General features: G+C 44.0%; 1 protein-coding gene across 8 annotated transcripts in view; it reads left to right on the forward strand.

Moving 5' to 3' along the window:
• The window catches only part of LOC117093599 (zinc finger protein 610), a 183,231-nt gene that overhangs the window by 26,584 nt on the left and 140,115 nt on the right, over positions 1-16,532 (forward strand). For 3 of the 8 annotated variants that reach the window (XM_033228917.1, XM_033228918.1, XM_033228919.1), the window contains one exon: positions 2,123-3,567. The exons of 3 other annotated variants lie outside the window; for them this stretch is intronic. In XM_033228917.1, the coding sequence (XP_033084808.1) occupies positions 2,123-3,186 (1,064 nt within the window). In that variant the 3' untranslated portion in view covers positions 3,187-3,567. Of the gene's footprint in view, positions 1-2,122; positions 3,568-7,442; positions 7,944-11,025; positions 11,153-11,984; positions 12,114-16,532 lie in introns of those variants that run through there. 2 more of the 8 variants (XM_033228916.1, XM_033228914.1) reach the window with 2 other exon arrangements.

A 16,532-nucleotide genomic window follows, 5' to 3' on the forward strand; every position in this document is an offset into this window, starting at 1 on the left:
ATGAGGAGATTCACAGGGCAAGGCACATGGGAAGTGTGCCACCCTCCAGGCACCTGCATGTCTTCAGCATTTGGAAGCTCATAACCCCATAGTTCAGGGATCTTTATGGAGGCTTCATCACATAGGCGTGATTGATATTAACTCAATCTCCAGCCCCTCTCCTAGAAGATAGTGGGTGAGGCTGACAGTTTCATGCTTCTAAGTATGGCCTGGTCTTTCTGGTGATCAGCCCCATCCAGGAACCCACAAAAGTTGCCTCATTAGAGCAGATCACACTCACACCACCCAGGACATCCCAAGGTCTTTGGAGCTCTGTGTCAGCAACCGGGGAATAGACCAATGTATGCATTTCTTCTTATTCCACAGGCCCCTCAGCCATTCTTCAGCTGTGCTTCATCCACACTTTACTCGTGTGTGTCACAGGGGAGTAGGTGGCTCTTCTGAGATGGTTACTCCGCTGAGTGGGAAAGACAGTCCACAGAAAGACCCCGTGTTGGATCCCTAGATCCTCGTGGGGAGCATGGCACAAAATAGCCACCAGATGATGCCTGTGGTTTTAACACTACCGTCATTTGTTCAAACCACTGTTACTTTCATCTTGTACCTTTCCATGTATTATAAATCAACTTGGTTTTTGTATATTTAATCAGCAGTTCCATATTTCATAGAATACTCTTTGTGTTTATTATTTTGTATCTGTGGGGCTATAGTATCAGGGAATGGCCATTGGTTTATATATTTTTGAGTGTGTGTTTTTTTTTTTTTATGGCACAGGATATGCCTCAGCAGGAGATTCTCTAAAATCTATAGACACTCCAGAAATGTCTGAATGGGAGTTTAAATATTTGTTTTCCTTTGTTTTACCTGACTTAGTAGCTACTATTAAACAGCACTTTTGCCAATTAAATTTGTTACAGTGTATAATATGGACATTTTTCATATCTTAAGAATATGCTCTTTTAAAGTGATTGCCATCTGAATCTCAGAAATACCATTGCATTGACTTGCCATAATTTGTTATTTAAGACTGAGGGGCAAAACTCAAACCATATCTTCTTCTGTCTGGTCTTGCACCACACAACAATAAACACAGAAAACGTATGTGACCGAATGTGCGTTTTCTTCCACCAATAAGCAGTCAGTTCTGCAGCGGATACTCACTGGGTTTCCTTGGATTCGATTCTGATGCTGTGTACCTGGAGAGCGCATCACATCCCACAGGTTGAGGGCTCAGTCTCCAATACTGCCCCCTTTCAGACACTGCTCATAAGTCCAGGCCTCTGCAACTTTCGACCAACCAGCTTCAAAAGTTGGGGTTCCCATTGCTCCCTCTTTGGGTTTGATGAATTTGCTAGAGTGGTTCACAGAACTCATGGTAATACATACTTAACATTTACAGGGTTTATTATACAGAGTATTTTAAAGGATCCAGGCCCGGCGTGGTGGCTCACATCTGTAACCCAATAATTTTTTGAGGCTGAGGTGGGCGGATTGCTTGATCCCAGGAGTTTGAGACCAGCAACATAAGGAGACCTTATTTCTACAAAAAATTTAAAAATTAGCCAGGCATGGTAGTGCATACCTTTTAGTCCCAGCTAGGCAGGAGGATGCTTGAGCCCAGGAGTTTAAGGCTGCAGTGAGCTGTGATCACGCCACTGCACTGCAGCCTGGGTAACACAGAGCAAGACCTTATTCTAAGGAGATAGAGAAGGATAAATTAACAGATGGAAAGATCACAGGGTCAGGTCTGGGAGGGTCCCCAGCACAAGAGCTTTATGCATATATTATACTATTACTAATGTCTATACAACTGCTCTTAAATGTCTTATTTGCTCTAAGAGACTCATCCCTCCTTTTTCTGAGAAGCTTTCAGTTTCTGTTCTATTTTCTCTGCCCTTAATCTTTCTCAAAGTCACCCATAATCCTCCCGAGTCTTGCAGATTCCCCACTGCTCCAATGCATCACATCACCCCTTGTGTTTTCAGCTCTCACAATGTGACATACAAAGTGTGCTGATACTTCTTCCAATGTCTGAGTTGGGTGAGGCAGATTCTAGTCCCTGTACCAGACTGTAAACATGCCAGAATCATGGGTTCATGTTCTACTCTTTCTTCTTTTCTAGGGAGGAGCTGTATATTGGGAAGCAATGCAGAAAACAAGCCTATTAAAAATCAACTTGGATTTACCCTTGAGTCACATCTGTCTGAATTGCAGCTGTTTCAAGCTGGAAGGAAAATTTATAGAAGTAATCAAGTTGAAAAGTTTACAAACCATTGTTCCTCAGTTTCACCACTTCAAAAAATTTCTTCTAGTTTCACGACACACATTTTTAATAAATATAGGAATGATTTTATTGATTTCCCATTACTCCCACAAGAAGAGAAAGCATACATTAGAGGAAAATCTTATGAATGTAGTGAAGATGGTGAAGTTTTTAGAGTCCCTGCAAGCCTTATTAACCATCAAGTAATCCATACTGCAGAGAAACCTTACAAATGTACTGAATGTGGCAAGGTCTTCAGTCGCAATTCACATCTGGTAGAACACTGGAGGATTCATACTGGACAGAAGCCTTACAAATGTAGTGAATGTGACAAGGTGTTTAATCGCAATTCAAACCTTGCACGACATCAAAGAATTCATACTGGAGAGAAGCCTCACAAATGTAACGAATGTGGCAAAGCATTTAGAGAGTGTTCAGGGCTTACTACCCATCTTGTAATCCACACTGGAGAGAAACCTTACAAATGTAATGAGTGTGGCAAGAACTTCAGACACAAATTTTCTCTAACCAATCATCAGAGAAGTCACACGGCAGAAAAACCTTACAAATGTAATGAATGTGGCAAGGTCTTTAGTCTGCTTTCCTACCTTGCACGGCATCAAATAATTCATAGTACAGAGAAGCCCTACAAATGTAACGAATGTGGAAGAGCGTTTCGCAAGCGTCCGGGCCTTATGGCCCATCTTCTAACCCATACTGGGGAGAAACCTTACAAATGTAATGAATGTGACAAAGTCTTTGGGCGCAAATTATACCTAACCAACCATCAAAGAATTCATACTGGAGAGAGACCTTTCAGGTGTAATGCCTGTGGCAAGGTCTTCAATCAAAATCCACACCTTTCACGCCATCGGAAAATTCATGCTGGAGAGAATTCACTGCGTACCTTACAGATGCAATGAATGTGGCAGAGTCTTTAGTTACAGTTCACACCTAGCACAACGTTGGAGGACTCGGGAGAAAAACCTTACAAATATCATAAATGTGGCAAAGAATTTAGTTTGCCTTCAAGCCTTGTCACCCATCTCTTGATCCATGTTGAAAGGAAACCTTACAAATGTAAAGTTAATAACATATATATATACACACACACACACACACAAATAATCGATAGAGAAGAGTATATCAGAATAGAGAATTTAATTAAAACTACCAGTATAGCATATCCTTAAGTAGGATTCACATTTAACTGCTGGCACTATAATTTGTAACTCTTTGGTTGATTTAGAATGTACGTACATACTTCTCATGTTTTAAGTAACAAAGTTTAAAGTTTTTTTTTTTTCTTTTCTTTCCCTTTTCTTTTTTTTTTTTTAGACCAAGTCTCGCTGTATCACCGAGGCTGGAGTGCAGTGGCACAATCTTGACTCACTGCAACCTCTGCCTCCCGGGTTCAAGCGATTCTCCCGCCTCAGCCTCCTCAGTAGCTGGGATTACAGGCATGTGCCACTACTGCCCAACTAATTTTTGTATTTTTAGTAGAGACGGGGTTTCCCCATGTTGGCCAGGCTGGTCTCAAACTCTTGACCTCAAGTGATCCACTGGCCTTGGCCTCCCAAAGTGCTGGGATTACAGGTGTGAGCCACAGCGCCTTGGCCTTGTTTAAATTTTTCTTAGTGGGAATGAATCACATCCTTTCTACCAACATTGTTTAATCTTACCTCAGGAGGATACTTGATAGTAGAGAATAATGTCCCATTAGGATTTTAAGGTTGAAGCAGCCAGAACAATTGTGTGTGTGAGAGAGAGAGAGACAAAACAACATACGCTTTTGGGTGCATATACTTAGGTAAGTATGATTTTGAGTAATTACACTTGGTACTTGAGTTAGTCTCTGTGTACTCTGGTGAAGGATGCTTATGTGGGTAAAGTCAAAATCACTTTGTGAATAGCAGTGCAGTGTCAGCCTTGTACACCCTCAAATGTGCATCACTGTTAATGAGTATGCCCTGTATTATGTTTCTATATGCCTCTTTCTTGTGTGCCAAATAAGACCTATGGCATGTACCTTCATTTTCATGCAGCAAAAATAAATAGTAATATGACAAATATTAGGAAATAGAAAGTGGGCCGGGCGCGGTGGCTCACGCCTATAATCCCAGCACTTTGGGAGGCCGAGGCAGGTGGATTACCTGAGATCGGGAGTTTGAGACTAGCCTGACCAACATGGAGAAACCCTGTCTCTACTAAAAATACAAAATTAGCCGGGTGTGGTGGCACATGCCTGTAATCCCAGCGACTTGGGAGTCTGAGGCAGGAGAATCACTTGAACCTGGGAGGCGGAGGTTGCAGTGAGACGAGATCGTGCCATTGCACTCCAGCCTGGGCAACAAGAGCGAAACTCTGTCTCAAAAAAAATAAAAATTTTAAAGAAAGTATGGGTTGAAGGTAAAAATACTGTAACATGGTCGGGTGTGGTGGCTCACGCCTGTAATCTCACCACTTTGAGAGGCTGAGTTGGGCGGATCATGAGGTCAGCAGATCAAGACCATCCTGGCCAACATGGTGATACCCCATCTCTACTAAAAATACAAAAAAAAAAAAAAAATTAGCTGGGCATGGTGGTGTGCACCTGTAATCCTAGCTACTTGGGAGGCTGAGGCAGGAGAATCACTTGAACCTGGGAGGCAGAGGTTGCAGTGAACTGAGATTGCACCACTGCACTCCAGCCTGGCGACAGAGCAAGGCTCTGTCTCAAAAACAAACAATACTGTAACAATTTCTTTTTGTACTTGTAGTGTTCAGTGACACCATTTGAAAACATTAATGTTCATCCATATTCTTTTTTTTTTTTTTTTTTTTTTCCTAGATGGAGTCTTGCTCTGTCGCCCAGGCTGGAGTGCAGTGGCCGGATCTCAGCTCACTGCAAGCTCCGCCTCCCGGGTTCACGCGATTCTCCTGCCTCAGCCTCCTGAGTAGCTGGGACTACAGGCGCCCGCCACCTCGCCCGGCTAGTTTTTTGTATTTTTAGTAGAGACGGGGTTTCACCGTGTTAGCCAGGATGGTCTTGATCTCCTGACCTCGTGATCCACCCATCTCTTTCCCTTTTCTTTTTTACAAAAGAAAAGGCCTCCCTTTTCTTTTGTAAAAAGAGGCTTTTGTAAAAAAGCCTCCCAAAGTGCTGGGATTACAGGCTTGAGCCACCGCGCCCGGCCATCCATTTTCTTTTAAGTCCAAGCACACAGGAAATTTTGTTTTGGTACATTAACTAGAAACTTCATATAGTCATGGTCACAACTTTTTTGGTAATTTGAATTTTTGACTACTTTTCCTGAACTTGTTTGAAGTCCCCCTAAGGTTTGGCTTGGATCTTGAGAATGATGATCCCATACACTGATATGGTTTGAGAGTGTTTTATTATATAATGAGGCTTTGTGGGGGAAAGCAGGGTGTACTTTTCCAGCTGGTCCAAAAGTAGCTTCAGAGAACTGGGATAGGTGATGGGCTTGGGGTGTCATGATTGCTAAAGGGTAGGGCTGGGGCGGGGGTACCCCCTTGTGGTTTGAACTTCCAGTTGGTTCCAAAGGAGTGAGCACTGAGGCTTTATTATCAGTTGACCAGATGGGCAGAATAGGAAGAGGGAGTGCAGAGGTGTAAAAGGCGTTAGTGTTCCGACATCACAAAATGCAGTCAACTCTAGTACAACACTGAGTGCTTCCTCTGGAAACTCCTGCCATCTTGGTTAGGAAAGACCCCCAGTTTTCTTCATGGTAATATCTTACTATATTCCTTTTATGGATACAGATACAGATCTCATTGCACAATATGATTGTTGAAAATGGTTGTGAAGGCCGGGCGCGGTGGCTCAAGCCTGTAATCCCAGCACTTTGGGAGGCCGAGACGGGCGGATCACGAGGTCAGGAGATCGAGATCATGCTGGCTAACACGGTGAAACCCCGTTTCTACTGAAAAATACAAAAAACTAGGTGGGCGAGGTAGCGGGCGCCTGTAGTCCCAGCTACTCGGGAGGCTGAGGCAGGAGAATGGCGTAAACCCGGGAGGCAGAGCTTGCAGTGAGCTGAGATCGGGCCACTGCACTCCAGCCTGGGCGACAGAGCAAGACTCCATCTCAAAAAAAAAAAAAAAGAAAAGAAAATGCTTGTGAAATAGAGTTTAGTAAAATTGCCTAAGGTTTTTGTTTTTGTTTTTTTTTTTACAGTAGTTCAATGAAAATTATTGTGGGGAAGTGTTTATAATAAATATAACACCATATAATTTCATAATATCTACAATAAATATGACATAATTTTGTAACGTATTACACAATAACAATTTTGTCATATTTATTATATGATAAATATAATTTTACTACAAGAGCATTTTTCCAAAAGCTATGGATATGTCATTTTCAGATTATGGTATTATGCAATATATTCCAGGGTTCATTTTCAATTGTAATAAAATTATATTTTTTGTATACATATATATTTTCACATTTTTTTTCTACATTGCCTCCAAATTCTATGTGTAATACATTTCTTCTCTGTTTTGCTCTGCTAAAAACTTTAGGGGACAAATAAATGAGGGTGCTGTTTGGAGACAAAATTTTGTGACATGAGACTGGGCATGGTGGCATGCACCTGTAGTCCCAGCTACTTGGGAGGCTGAGGTGGGAGGATCACTTGATTCCAGGAGGTCGAGGCTGCAGTTAGTGAGCTGTGATTGTGCTACTGCACTTCAGCCTGGGCGACAGAGGGAGACCGTCTCAAAAAAAAAGTTGTGACATGAGTATGTCCATAAGACAATGGCAGGTATACACTAAGATTAATATAAATATGAAAAAGAAAACACTTGGCCAGGTGCAGTGGCTCACGCCTGTAATCACAGCATTTTGGGAGGCCGAGGCGGGCGGATCAGGAGGTCAGGAGTTCAAGACCAGCCTGGCCAACATGGAAAAACCCCGTCTCTATTAAAAATACAAGACAGCCCGGCGTGGTGGCGGGAGCCTGTAATCCCAGCTACTCAGGAGGCTGAGAGGCAGGATAATCGATTGAACCCGGGGGGGCGGAGGTTGCAGTGAGCCAAGATCGCGCCACTTCAGCCTGGGCAAAAGAGCGAAACTCTGTCTCAAAAAAAAAAAAAAAGGAAATTACACATTCCGCCCTGGAAGGGTTTTGCATTTCAAATTTTAATTTGCATCCCCTTCACAAACAATTCCAGAGCTTTAAAATTCTAAAAACTACCGTTTATTATTCATTTATATTTATTTATTTCCAATTTATTTATGTATGATTATGTATTCATTTATTTATTAGGCGCAAGGTTTCTCTCAGCCGCCCGTGCAGCGGCCCGACCTCGGCTCCCTGTAGCCTCCACCACATACATGGGCTCCAAGAGAGCCTCCTGCCTCAGCATCCGGGTATCTAGGACCACATGCGAGCGCCCCTACGGGGGTCGTTTTAAAATAATTTTAATAGCAGGAATTTTCGTGGATCTAATCATCAACAGACTTTGCCTCTGCGGAGGCACTGTTTCCAGATAGCTGAGCTGCTTCAGTCACCAAGGCATGACTCGCCTCCAAAACGACAGGAGCTAGGAGCTAGCCGGAGGGAAGCGCAGGCCCCGCCCAATTCCACCCCGGCCTGGCCTCTCAGTTGCGCGCGCAGTTTCCTGAAGACCCGGAAGCAGATTATTTGGAGTGACAGTCATGCTGCGGCGTGTGAGTTTCCCTTTGTTTAGATTAAATCTGGGATGCTGAGTCCCCTGCGCTTCTGTACCCGGCATCTCAGGGGTCACACAGACCGTGAAATCTCGGTACCGGTCCCTCCACCCCGAGTAAACTCAGACGTTCTAATGAGAGTCCGGCGGTCGCTTCCCTGAGTGTTAAAATTGCTCGGAGGCTGGTTCTGTCCTCGGTCTTTCACCATAGGGCCATGTAGACAGCTCCTATCGCAGAGTTTTTCCGCTTCAGATCCGTCAGTGACCTCTAGACACGCCCCGCGCGGCGTCAGGTTCTCACCCGCGAGATGGATCCAAGTCTTTTCGGTCCCCCAAGCCTGGCTCTCTTTTCACAGGCCTGCCCCCTTTTCTGTGCCTTAAATGAGAAGAAATCTAACTGATGTTTACTGCTGATTGTGATGTTTCAGTCTCCCTTGGGCTTTTGCTAACATTTAAATATTTAGTGTACAAAATTATGTTTAGGTTAGTGCAAAAGGAATGGCAAAACCGCGATCACTTTTGCACCAACCTAATATTTATGGGCCAGGGCTGGAATTCCATCTTCTCCAGAGGCTCAGGCTGGAGAATTCCTTGAGCACAAGAGTTTGAGACCACTCTGGACAACATAGTGAGACCCCCTTCTCAATTTTTGAAACATATTTTTCAGTGTGGGTATTTAATAGAGATTGGAATTCAAGTTTCTGTGTTTTTACACGGTCTAACTTTTTGAAATAGTTTAATATACAATAATGTTTATAAACTGAATTGAGCAGTTTATACATTTTTATTGTTGCAAACATGCTGAAATGCACATTAGTAAAAATAACGCTGACAGCCAGGCACAATGGTGCACACCTGTCATTCTAGTTACTCGGAGAGGGTTATCATTTGAGGCTAGGAGTTCAAGGCTGTAGTGTGCCATGAATAAGCCACTGCACTGCAACCTGGACACCTTAAAAAACAAACAAAAAGACAAATATCTAAAAAAGAGGTCATTGAGAGACAACTCTTTCAGGTGTCATGTATATGTTTACTAGAGTATATGTGTGTGAGTGTATATATGTATATGAATAAGTGTATGTGATGTGTGTGCATGAGTGCACAGATGAGTAAGTCTGTTGTTTTTATCAAAGGCACATCATCAGTTTATATACATCTTATATCTTTTAACAGTTGAAATTACATCTTATATATTTTCATGACCTTAAAATTGTTCTACACTGTTATGATAATGAGTCGATGGCTGTAAGGATAGTAACCTATTATGGGGATACATGTGCGACAGTTTCTTGATTTTAATCCCGGAACTTGTTTTAACTGTACTCAATTAGGTCATTGTCTGTCAATTTACTTTTGATGCTGATCTGTTACTTTATTGTTTGATCTTTTTTTTTTCTTTTTTTGAGACGGAGTCTCTCTTCGTCACCCAGGCTGGAGTGCAGTGGCACCATCTCAGGTCACTGCAACCTCCGCCTTCTGAGTTCAAGCGATCCTCCTGCCTTAGCCTCCCGAGTACCTGGGATTACAGGTGCCACGCCCAGCTAACTTTTGTTATTTTTGGTAGAGACGGGGTTTCACCATGTTGGCTAGGATGGTCTTCAACTCCTGGCTTCAAATGATCCACCTGCCTTGGCCTCCCAAAGTGCTGGGATTACAGGAGTGAGCCACTGTGCCTGGCCTAATTCTTAAAGTTTGATTCTAATGCCCAGACACCTGGATCTGGTGCTTACTCTGTCATTTTTAGCCTTCACACCTGGGGCAAGTTTCTTAGCATGTCTGTGAAAGAGTTGTCTCTTCAGTAGGATGGGAACAGATTGTTCTTTCATGGGCTTTTGTTGTAATAGCAGTTAGTACATGTAAAACATTTAGAATATGCCAGGTGAGGTGACTCACGCCTGTAATCCCAGCACTTTGGGAGGCCAAGGCAGGTGGATCACAAGGTCAGGAGATCGAGACCATCCTGGCTAACACAGTGAAACCCCATCTCTACTAAAAATACAAAAAATTAGCCAGTCATGGTGGCGGGCACCTGTACTCCCAGCTACTCGGGAGGCTGAGGTAGGAGAATGGCGTGAACCCAGGGGGCGGAGCTTTCACTGAGCCGAGATCTCGCCACTGCACTCCAGCCTGGGTGACAGAGCGGGACACCGTCTAAAAAAACAAAAACATTTAAAATAGTTCCTATCACATGGGAAGTGTTCAAAAGCTTCATCCTGGCTGTGCTTGGTGGCTCATACTTGTAATCCCAGCACTTTGAGAGGCCGAGGTGGGTGGATTGCTTGAGGTCAGGAGTTCGAGACCAGCCTCACCAACATAGTGAAACCCTGTCTCTACTAAAAATACAAAAATTAGTTGGGCATGGTGGTGGGTGCCTGTAGTCCCAGCTACTCTGGAGGCTTAGGCAGGAGAATCACTTGAACCTGGGAGGCAGATGTTGCAGTGAGCCAAGATTGTGCCACTGCACTCCAGCCTGGGCAACAAAGTGAGACTCTGTCTGAAAAATATATATATGTAGTATCTGACACTTCTGTAGAAATAACTGTGGGTTAATTTTTGTATTTCTTGTATTGTCCACAAAATTAGAAATCTATACTAATTTAGGGCCGGGCGCGGTGGCTCAAGCCTGTAATCCCAGCACTTTGGGAGGCCGAGGCGGGCGGATCACAAGGTCAGGAGATCGAGACCATCCTGGCTAACACGGTGAAACCCCGTCTCTACTAAAAAATACAAAAAACTAGCCGGGCGAGGTGGCGGGCGCCTGTAGTCCCAGCTACTTGGGAGGCTGAGGCAGGAGAATGGCGTAAACCCAGGAGGCGGAGCTTATCCAGCCACTGCACTCCAGCCTGGGCGACAGAGCGAGACTCTGTCTCAAAAAAAAAAAAAAAAAAGAAATCTATACTAATTTAAAGAATATCATAACTTCTAATAGAGAGTATAATAAACACAATTAGAAACACATAACTAGCTAAAAAATACCTTAATGTGGATTTGTCAAAACATTCACTTCAATCAAGTCAGTCCTTAACCACTGTCTTCTCGTTTTGTGATGATACCCTGTTGGCGAAATGTGTTTTTCATTTTAGGGACACTTGACATTCAGGGATGTGGCCATCGAATTCTCTCAGGAGGAGTGGAAATGCCTGGACCCTGCTCAGAGGACTTTATACAGGGAAGTGATGTTGGAGAACTACAGGAACCTGGTCTTCCTAGGTGAGGATAATGTCCCTCCAGAAGTCAGGATCTGCTCTGGTGTATTTTTGCATTTTGTTATGTGCCTCTTTAGCATCTTAGGAGTCAATGTACTGCTTGACCGAGATTAAAATCCTGATGACTCAGAAATGAAAACCTCCATAATGCTTTATAATGCTGTATTTTTCAGAAACAATAAGCTCTATAATGCTTTCTGGACTTAACTGCTTTCTTCAAACATTCTGCCCCCTTCATGATTCATCATTGGCTTAAGTATGCATCAAACCTTCTGACAGACTTAAGATATCCAGTTGTCTGTCATCCACCCCTGTGCTTATGGTTCATTAGTTCTTGCAAGAGAGCTCGATGTCTGCATGTTACAATGTTCCGTCAGCATTCAGAAGGAAGCAGTGGATGAATTTATGTGAAATACTGTTCTTTTTTTTGTATGTTTGTTTGTTTGAGACAGAGTCTCGCTGGGTTGCCAGGCTGGAGTGGAGTGGCAGGCTCTTGGCTCACTGCAACCTCCGCCTCCCGGGTTCAAGTGATTCTCCTGCCTCCATCTCCCGAGTAGCTAGGACTACAGGTGCACGTCACCGCGCCTGGCTAATTTTTGTATTTTTAGTAGAGGCGGAGTTTCACCATGTTGGTCAGGCTGGTCTTGAACTCTTGACCTCATGATCTGCCTGCCTTGGCCTCCCAAAGTGCTGGGGTTACAGGCATGAGCCACCACGCCCGGCAAAATACTATTCTTGATCCGTTTATAGTATCATCTCTCCTACCTAGACATGGGGCTTGGATTTTGGAGATGCCACAACACACATTTATTCTTTATTTTCCTTTTTATAAATAGGAATCTGTCTTCCTGACCTGAGTGTTATCTCCATGTTGGAGCAAAGGAGAGATCCCCGGAATCTGCAGAGTGAAGTGAAAATAGCAAACAATCCAGATGGCAGGGAATGCATCAAAGGTGTGAACACAGGTAAGAGTTTGGAAGGGCAGGGTGGCAGTTGTGGCTCAACTCATAGCCTCAAATTCCTGGATTCAAGTGATCCTCCTTCTTCTGCTTCCCAAAGTGGTGGGATTATAAGCATGAGCCACTGCACCCTGCAGAACCACACTTTGAGAATCTGTTTGGGAGGTCTCTGCAAGTGGGAGAATTCTTTGGGAAAATAAAAGTTTCAATCCTGTGAGTTCTGATTGGAGTTTGTTTTGTTTTGTTTTTTTGAGACAAGTTCTTGCTCTGTTGCCTAGGCTGGAGTGTAGTGGTGGTGTGATCATGGCTCACTGTACCCTCAGTCTTTGGACTCATATGATCTTCTTGTCTCTGCCTGCCAAGTCGCTGGGACTATACGCACGTGCCAGTGCACCTCACTAATTTTTAAAAATGTTTTGTGAAGATGAGGTCTCACTATGTTGCCCAGACTTGTCTCGAACTCCTGGCCTCAAGTATTCCTCCTAGCTGGCCTGCCAAAGTGCTGGGATTGTAGGCATGACCCATCATGCCTGGCATAGGAGGGAAACTTTTCTTGGCCCCCTCTTACATATTTGTTCTTTGTTTTTGGTTTCTTGGATTTTTGGGTTTTTTTTTTTTTTTTTTTTTTTTTTTTTTTGGAGACAGAATCTTACTCTGTTACCCAAGCTGGTATTGTTATTTTTAAATTTTTTTAATTTTTTAATTTATTTTTATGAATTTTTTTTATTGTGAGACAGAGTCTTGCTCTGTCGTCCAGGCTGGAATGCAGTAGCACGATCTTGGCTCACTGCAACCTCTGCCTCTTGGGTTCGAGCCATTCTCGTGCCTTAGCCTCCCAAGTAGCTGGAATTACAGGCATGCACCACCAAGCCTGGCTAAATTTTTTCTGTATTTTTAGTAGAAATAGGGTCTTGAACTCCTGGCCTCAAGTGATCCACCCACCTTGGCCTCCTAAAGTGTGGGATTAAAGCATGAGCCACTGCTCCTGGCCATATTACCATTATTTATTTCAGTAGGTTTTTGGGGAACAAGTGGTGTTTGGTTACATGGATAAGTTCTTTAGTGGCGATTTCTGAGATTTTGGTGCACCCATCACCCGAGCATTGTACACTGTATTCAATGTATAGTCTTTTATCCCTCACCTCCCACCCTTTTCCCTGAGACCTCAAAGTCCATTGTATCATTTCACACCTTTGCATCCTCCTAGTTTAACTCCCACTTTTGAGTGAGAACATACAATGTTTGGTTTTCCATTCCTGAGTTAGTTCACTTAGAATAATGGTCTTCAATTCTGTCCAGGTTGCTGCAAATGCCATTATTTCCTTCCTTTTTTTTTTTTTTTTTTTTTTGAGGAGGAGTCTCGCTCTGTCGCCGGACTGGAGTGCAGTGGCCGGATCTCAGCTCACTGCAAGCTCCGCCTCCCGGGTTTACGCCATTCTCCTGCCTCAGCCTCCCTAGTAGCTGGGACTACAGGCGCCTGCCACCTCGCCCGGCTAGTTTTTTGTTTTGTATTTTTAGTAGAGACGGGGTTTCACTGTGTTAGCCAGGATGGTCTCGATCTCCTGACCTCGTGATCCGCCCGTCTCGGCCTCCCAAAGTGCTGGGATTACAGGCTTGAGCCACCGCGCCCGGCCTATTTCCTTCCTTTTTATGACTGAGTAGTATTCCATATTATATGTACACCACATTTTCTTTATCCACATGTTGATGGGCATTTGAGCTGGTTCTCTGTTTTTGCACTTGTGAATTGTGCTGCTATAAACATGCGTGTGCAAGTGTCTCTTTTGTATAATGACTTCTTTTCCTCTGGGTAGATACCCGGAGTGGTTTTCCTGGATCAAATGATAGATCTACTTTTAGACCTTTAAGGAATCTCCACACTGGTTTCCGTAGTGGTTGTGCTAGTTTCCATTCCCGCCAGCAGTGTAAAGGGGTCCCTTTTCATCACATCCACGCCAATATGTATTATTTATGTATTACGGCCATTCTTGCAGGAGTAAGATGGTATTGCATTGTAGTTTTAATTTGCATTTCTCTGATAATTGGTGATGTTGAGTCTTTCTTCATCTGTTTCTTGGTCATTTCTGTATCTTCTTTTGACAACTGTCTATTCATGTCCTTAGCCCACTTTTTGATAGGAGTGTTTGTTTTTTTCTTGCTGATTTGTTTGAGTTCCTTGTAGATTCTGGGTATTAGTCCTTTGTCAGATACATAGTGTGTGAAGATTTTCTCCCACTCTTATGGGTTGTCTGTTTACTCTGCTGATTATTTCTTTTGCTGTGTCAAAGGCAAAGTCTTTATCCTGATGGACAGCACCCTCTCATATGGCTTATGAGAATTCTTTGATTCCATCATTCTGAAGGGCATAGGGAGGGCTGTGTCAGAGGGGTCTATTTTCCCTGTGGTCTCTGTTTCTGTCATGATTTTATCTAATGCTAAGTTTATACATCACACCTGAGGTATGCGTAGACCTGCCTCCTTGACCTATGTATGGTCCACACAATATCCTATACTAGGAAGACCTAATCAGGAGGTAAGAAAACATTGGCGGCTCTGTTTTTTGTATGTGGGGCTCACAAATAGCATGAAGGCATCTCAGCCCCTCTTTGCCTCTTCAGGTCTTGCGGGGATGGGGAAAACCCAGTGTTTTTCCTACTCTCAAATGCTACTCAGCAGAGAGCACCTCACTTCTGGTCAACCCAATGGGTGGAGATTTCTCCCCACCAACAACCAGTTTTTCAGTGGCCATCTAATAGTTTTCTGTGATTCCTTTCTGATATTATCGATCTGGAATTAGAGTCAGATCCCATAGGCAAAGGGTTGAGTTCCCAAACCTGTCCCCTACCTCAGCCACCAATCACAGGTAGTAGGTTGTCATCTTTCCTTCTTACCAACCAGCTACAGGTTGGGGGTTCCCTCAAGCCCCTTGTTGGGTTTGATTACTTTGCGAGAGTGGCTCACAGAACTCAGTAAAACACATTCTTATGCTCATTGGTTCACACTGAAGGGTGTTTTGAAGGATACAGATGAACAGCTGGATGAAGAGTTGCACAGGGGGAGGCATGTGGGAAGATTCACTGGGTGCGCCACCGTCCAGGCACCTGCGTGTGTCACCATTTGGAAGAGCTCATGACCCCAAAGTTCAGGGGTGGTTTTTATTTTGAGACGGCGTCTTGCCCTATCACCCAGGCTAGAGTGAAGTGGCACAATGTCAGCTCACTGCAATCTCCGCCTCCCGGTTCAAGTGATTCTCTTAGTTCAGGGATTTTTTATGGAGGCTTCATCACATAGGCATGACTGATATTCACTCAGTCTCTAGCCCCTCTTCCCTTCCTAGAGGATAGTGGATGGGGCTGACACTTTGATGCCTGTAATCATGGCCTGGTCTTTCTGATGGTCAACCCAGTCCAGGGAACCTACAGAGGTTGCCTCATTAGAACAAATCACGTTCCTCTCACCTAGAACATCCCAAGAAGTTAGGAGCTCTGTGTCAGAAACCAACGAAGAGACCAACATATGCATTTCTTCTTCTTTTACAAGGTTCCTTAGCCGTTCTTCAGTTGTGCTTTGTCCATACTTGACTGGTGTGTGTAGCAGGAGTAGGTGGCTCTTCTGAGATTTTTACTCAGCAGAATGGGAAAGACAGTTGACTGAAAGATCCTTTAGGCCCGGGGGCGGTGTCTCATGCCTGTAATCCCAGCACTTTGGGAGGCTGAGGCGGGCGGATCAGGAGGTCAGGAGATTGAAACCATCCTGGCCAATATGGTGACACCCCATCTCTACTAATAATATAAAACAAAATTAGGTGGGCATGGTGGTATGTGCCTGTGGTCCCAGCTATTAGGGCGGCTGAGGCAGGAGAATCACTTGAACCCGGGAGGTGGAGGTTGCAGTGAGCCAAGATTGTGCCACTGCACTCCAGCCTGGTGACAGAGTGAGACTCCGTCTCAAAAAAAAAAAAAAAAAAAAAAAAAAAAAGGATCCTTTATTGAATATCTGAGTCCTTGTGAGAGAACAGCTCACTGGAATGATGCCTCTTTAAGACAGTAGTCTTAAAACCACTGCTGATTTTATTTTGGGCTTTTGCATATATTAGAAATGAACTTGGGGCTGGGCACGGTGGCTCATACCTGTAATCCTAGCACTTTGGGAGGCTGAGGTAGGTGGATTGCTTGAGCCCAGGAGTTTGAGACCATCCTGAGTAACACTGTAAGACCTTGTCTCTACAAAACATATGAAAATTAGCTGGCTGTGGTGGTGCACACCTGCAGTCCCAGCTACTCAGGAGGCTGAGGTGGGAGGATCACCTGAGCCCAGGAGGTCGAGGCAGCAGTGGGCTAGGATTGTGTCACTGCACTTGAGCCTTAGTTACAGAGTAAGACCCTGTCTCAGAAAAAAAAGAAGAAGAAAACTTAAAACTAAATG

Source organism: Trachypithecus francoisi, unplaced genomic scaffold (assembly GCF_009764315.1).
Source record: "Trachypithecus francoisi isolate TF-2019V2 unplaced genomic scaffold, Tfra_2.0 Lachesis_group12, whole genome shotgun sequence".
NCBI lineage: Eukaryota > Metazoa > Chordata > Mammalia > Primates > Cercopithecidae > Trachypithecus > Trachypithecus francoisi.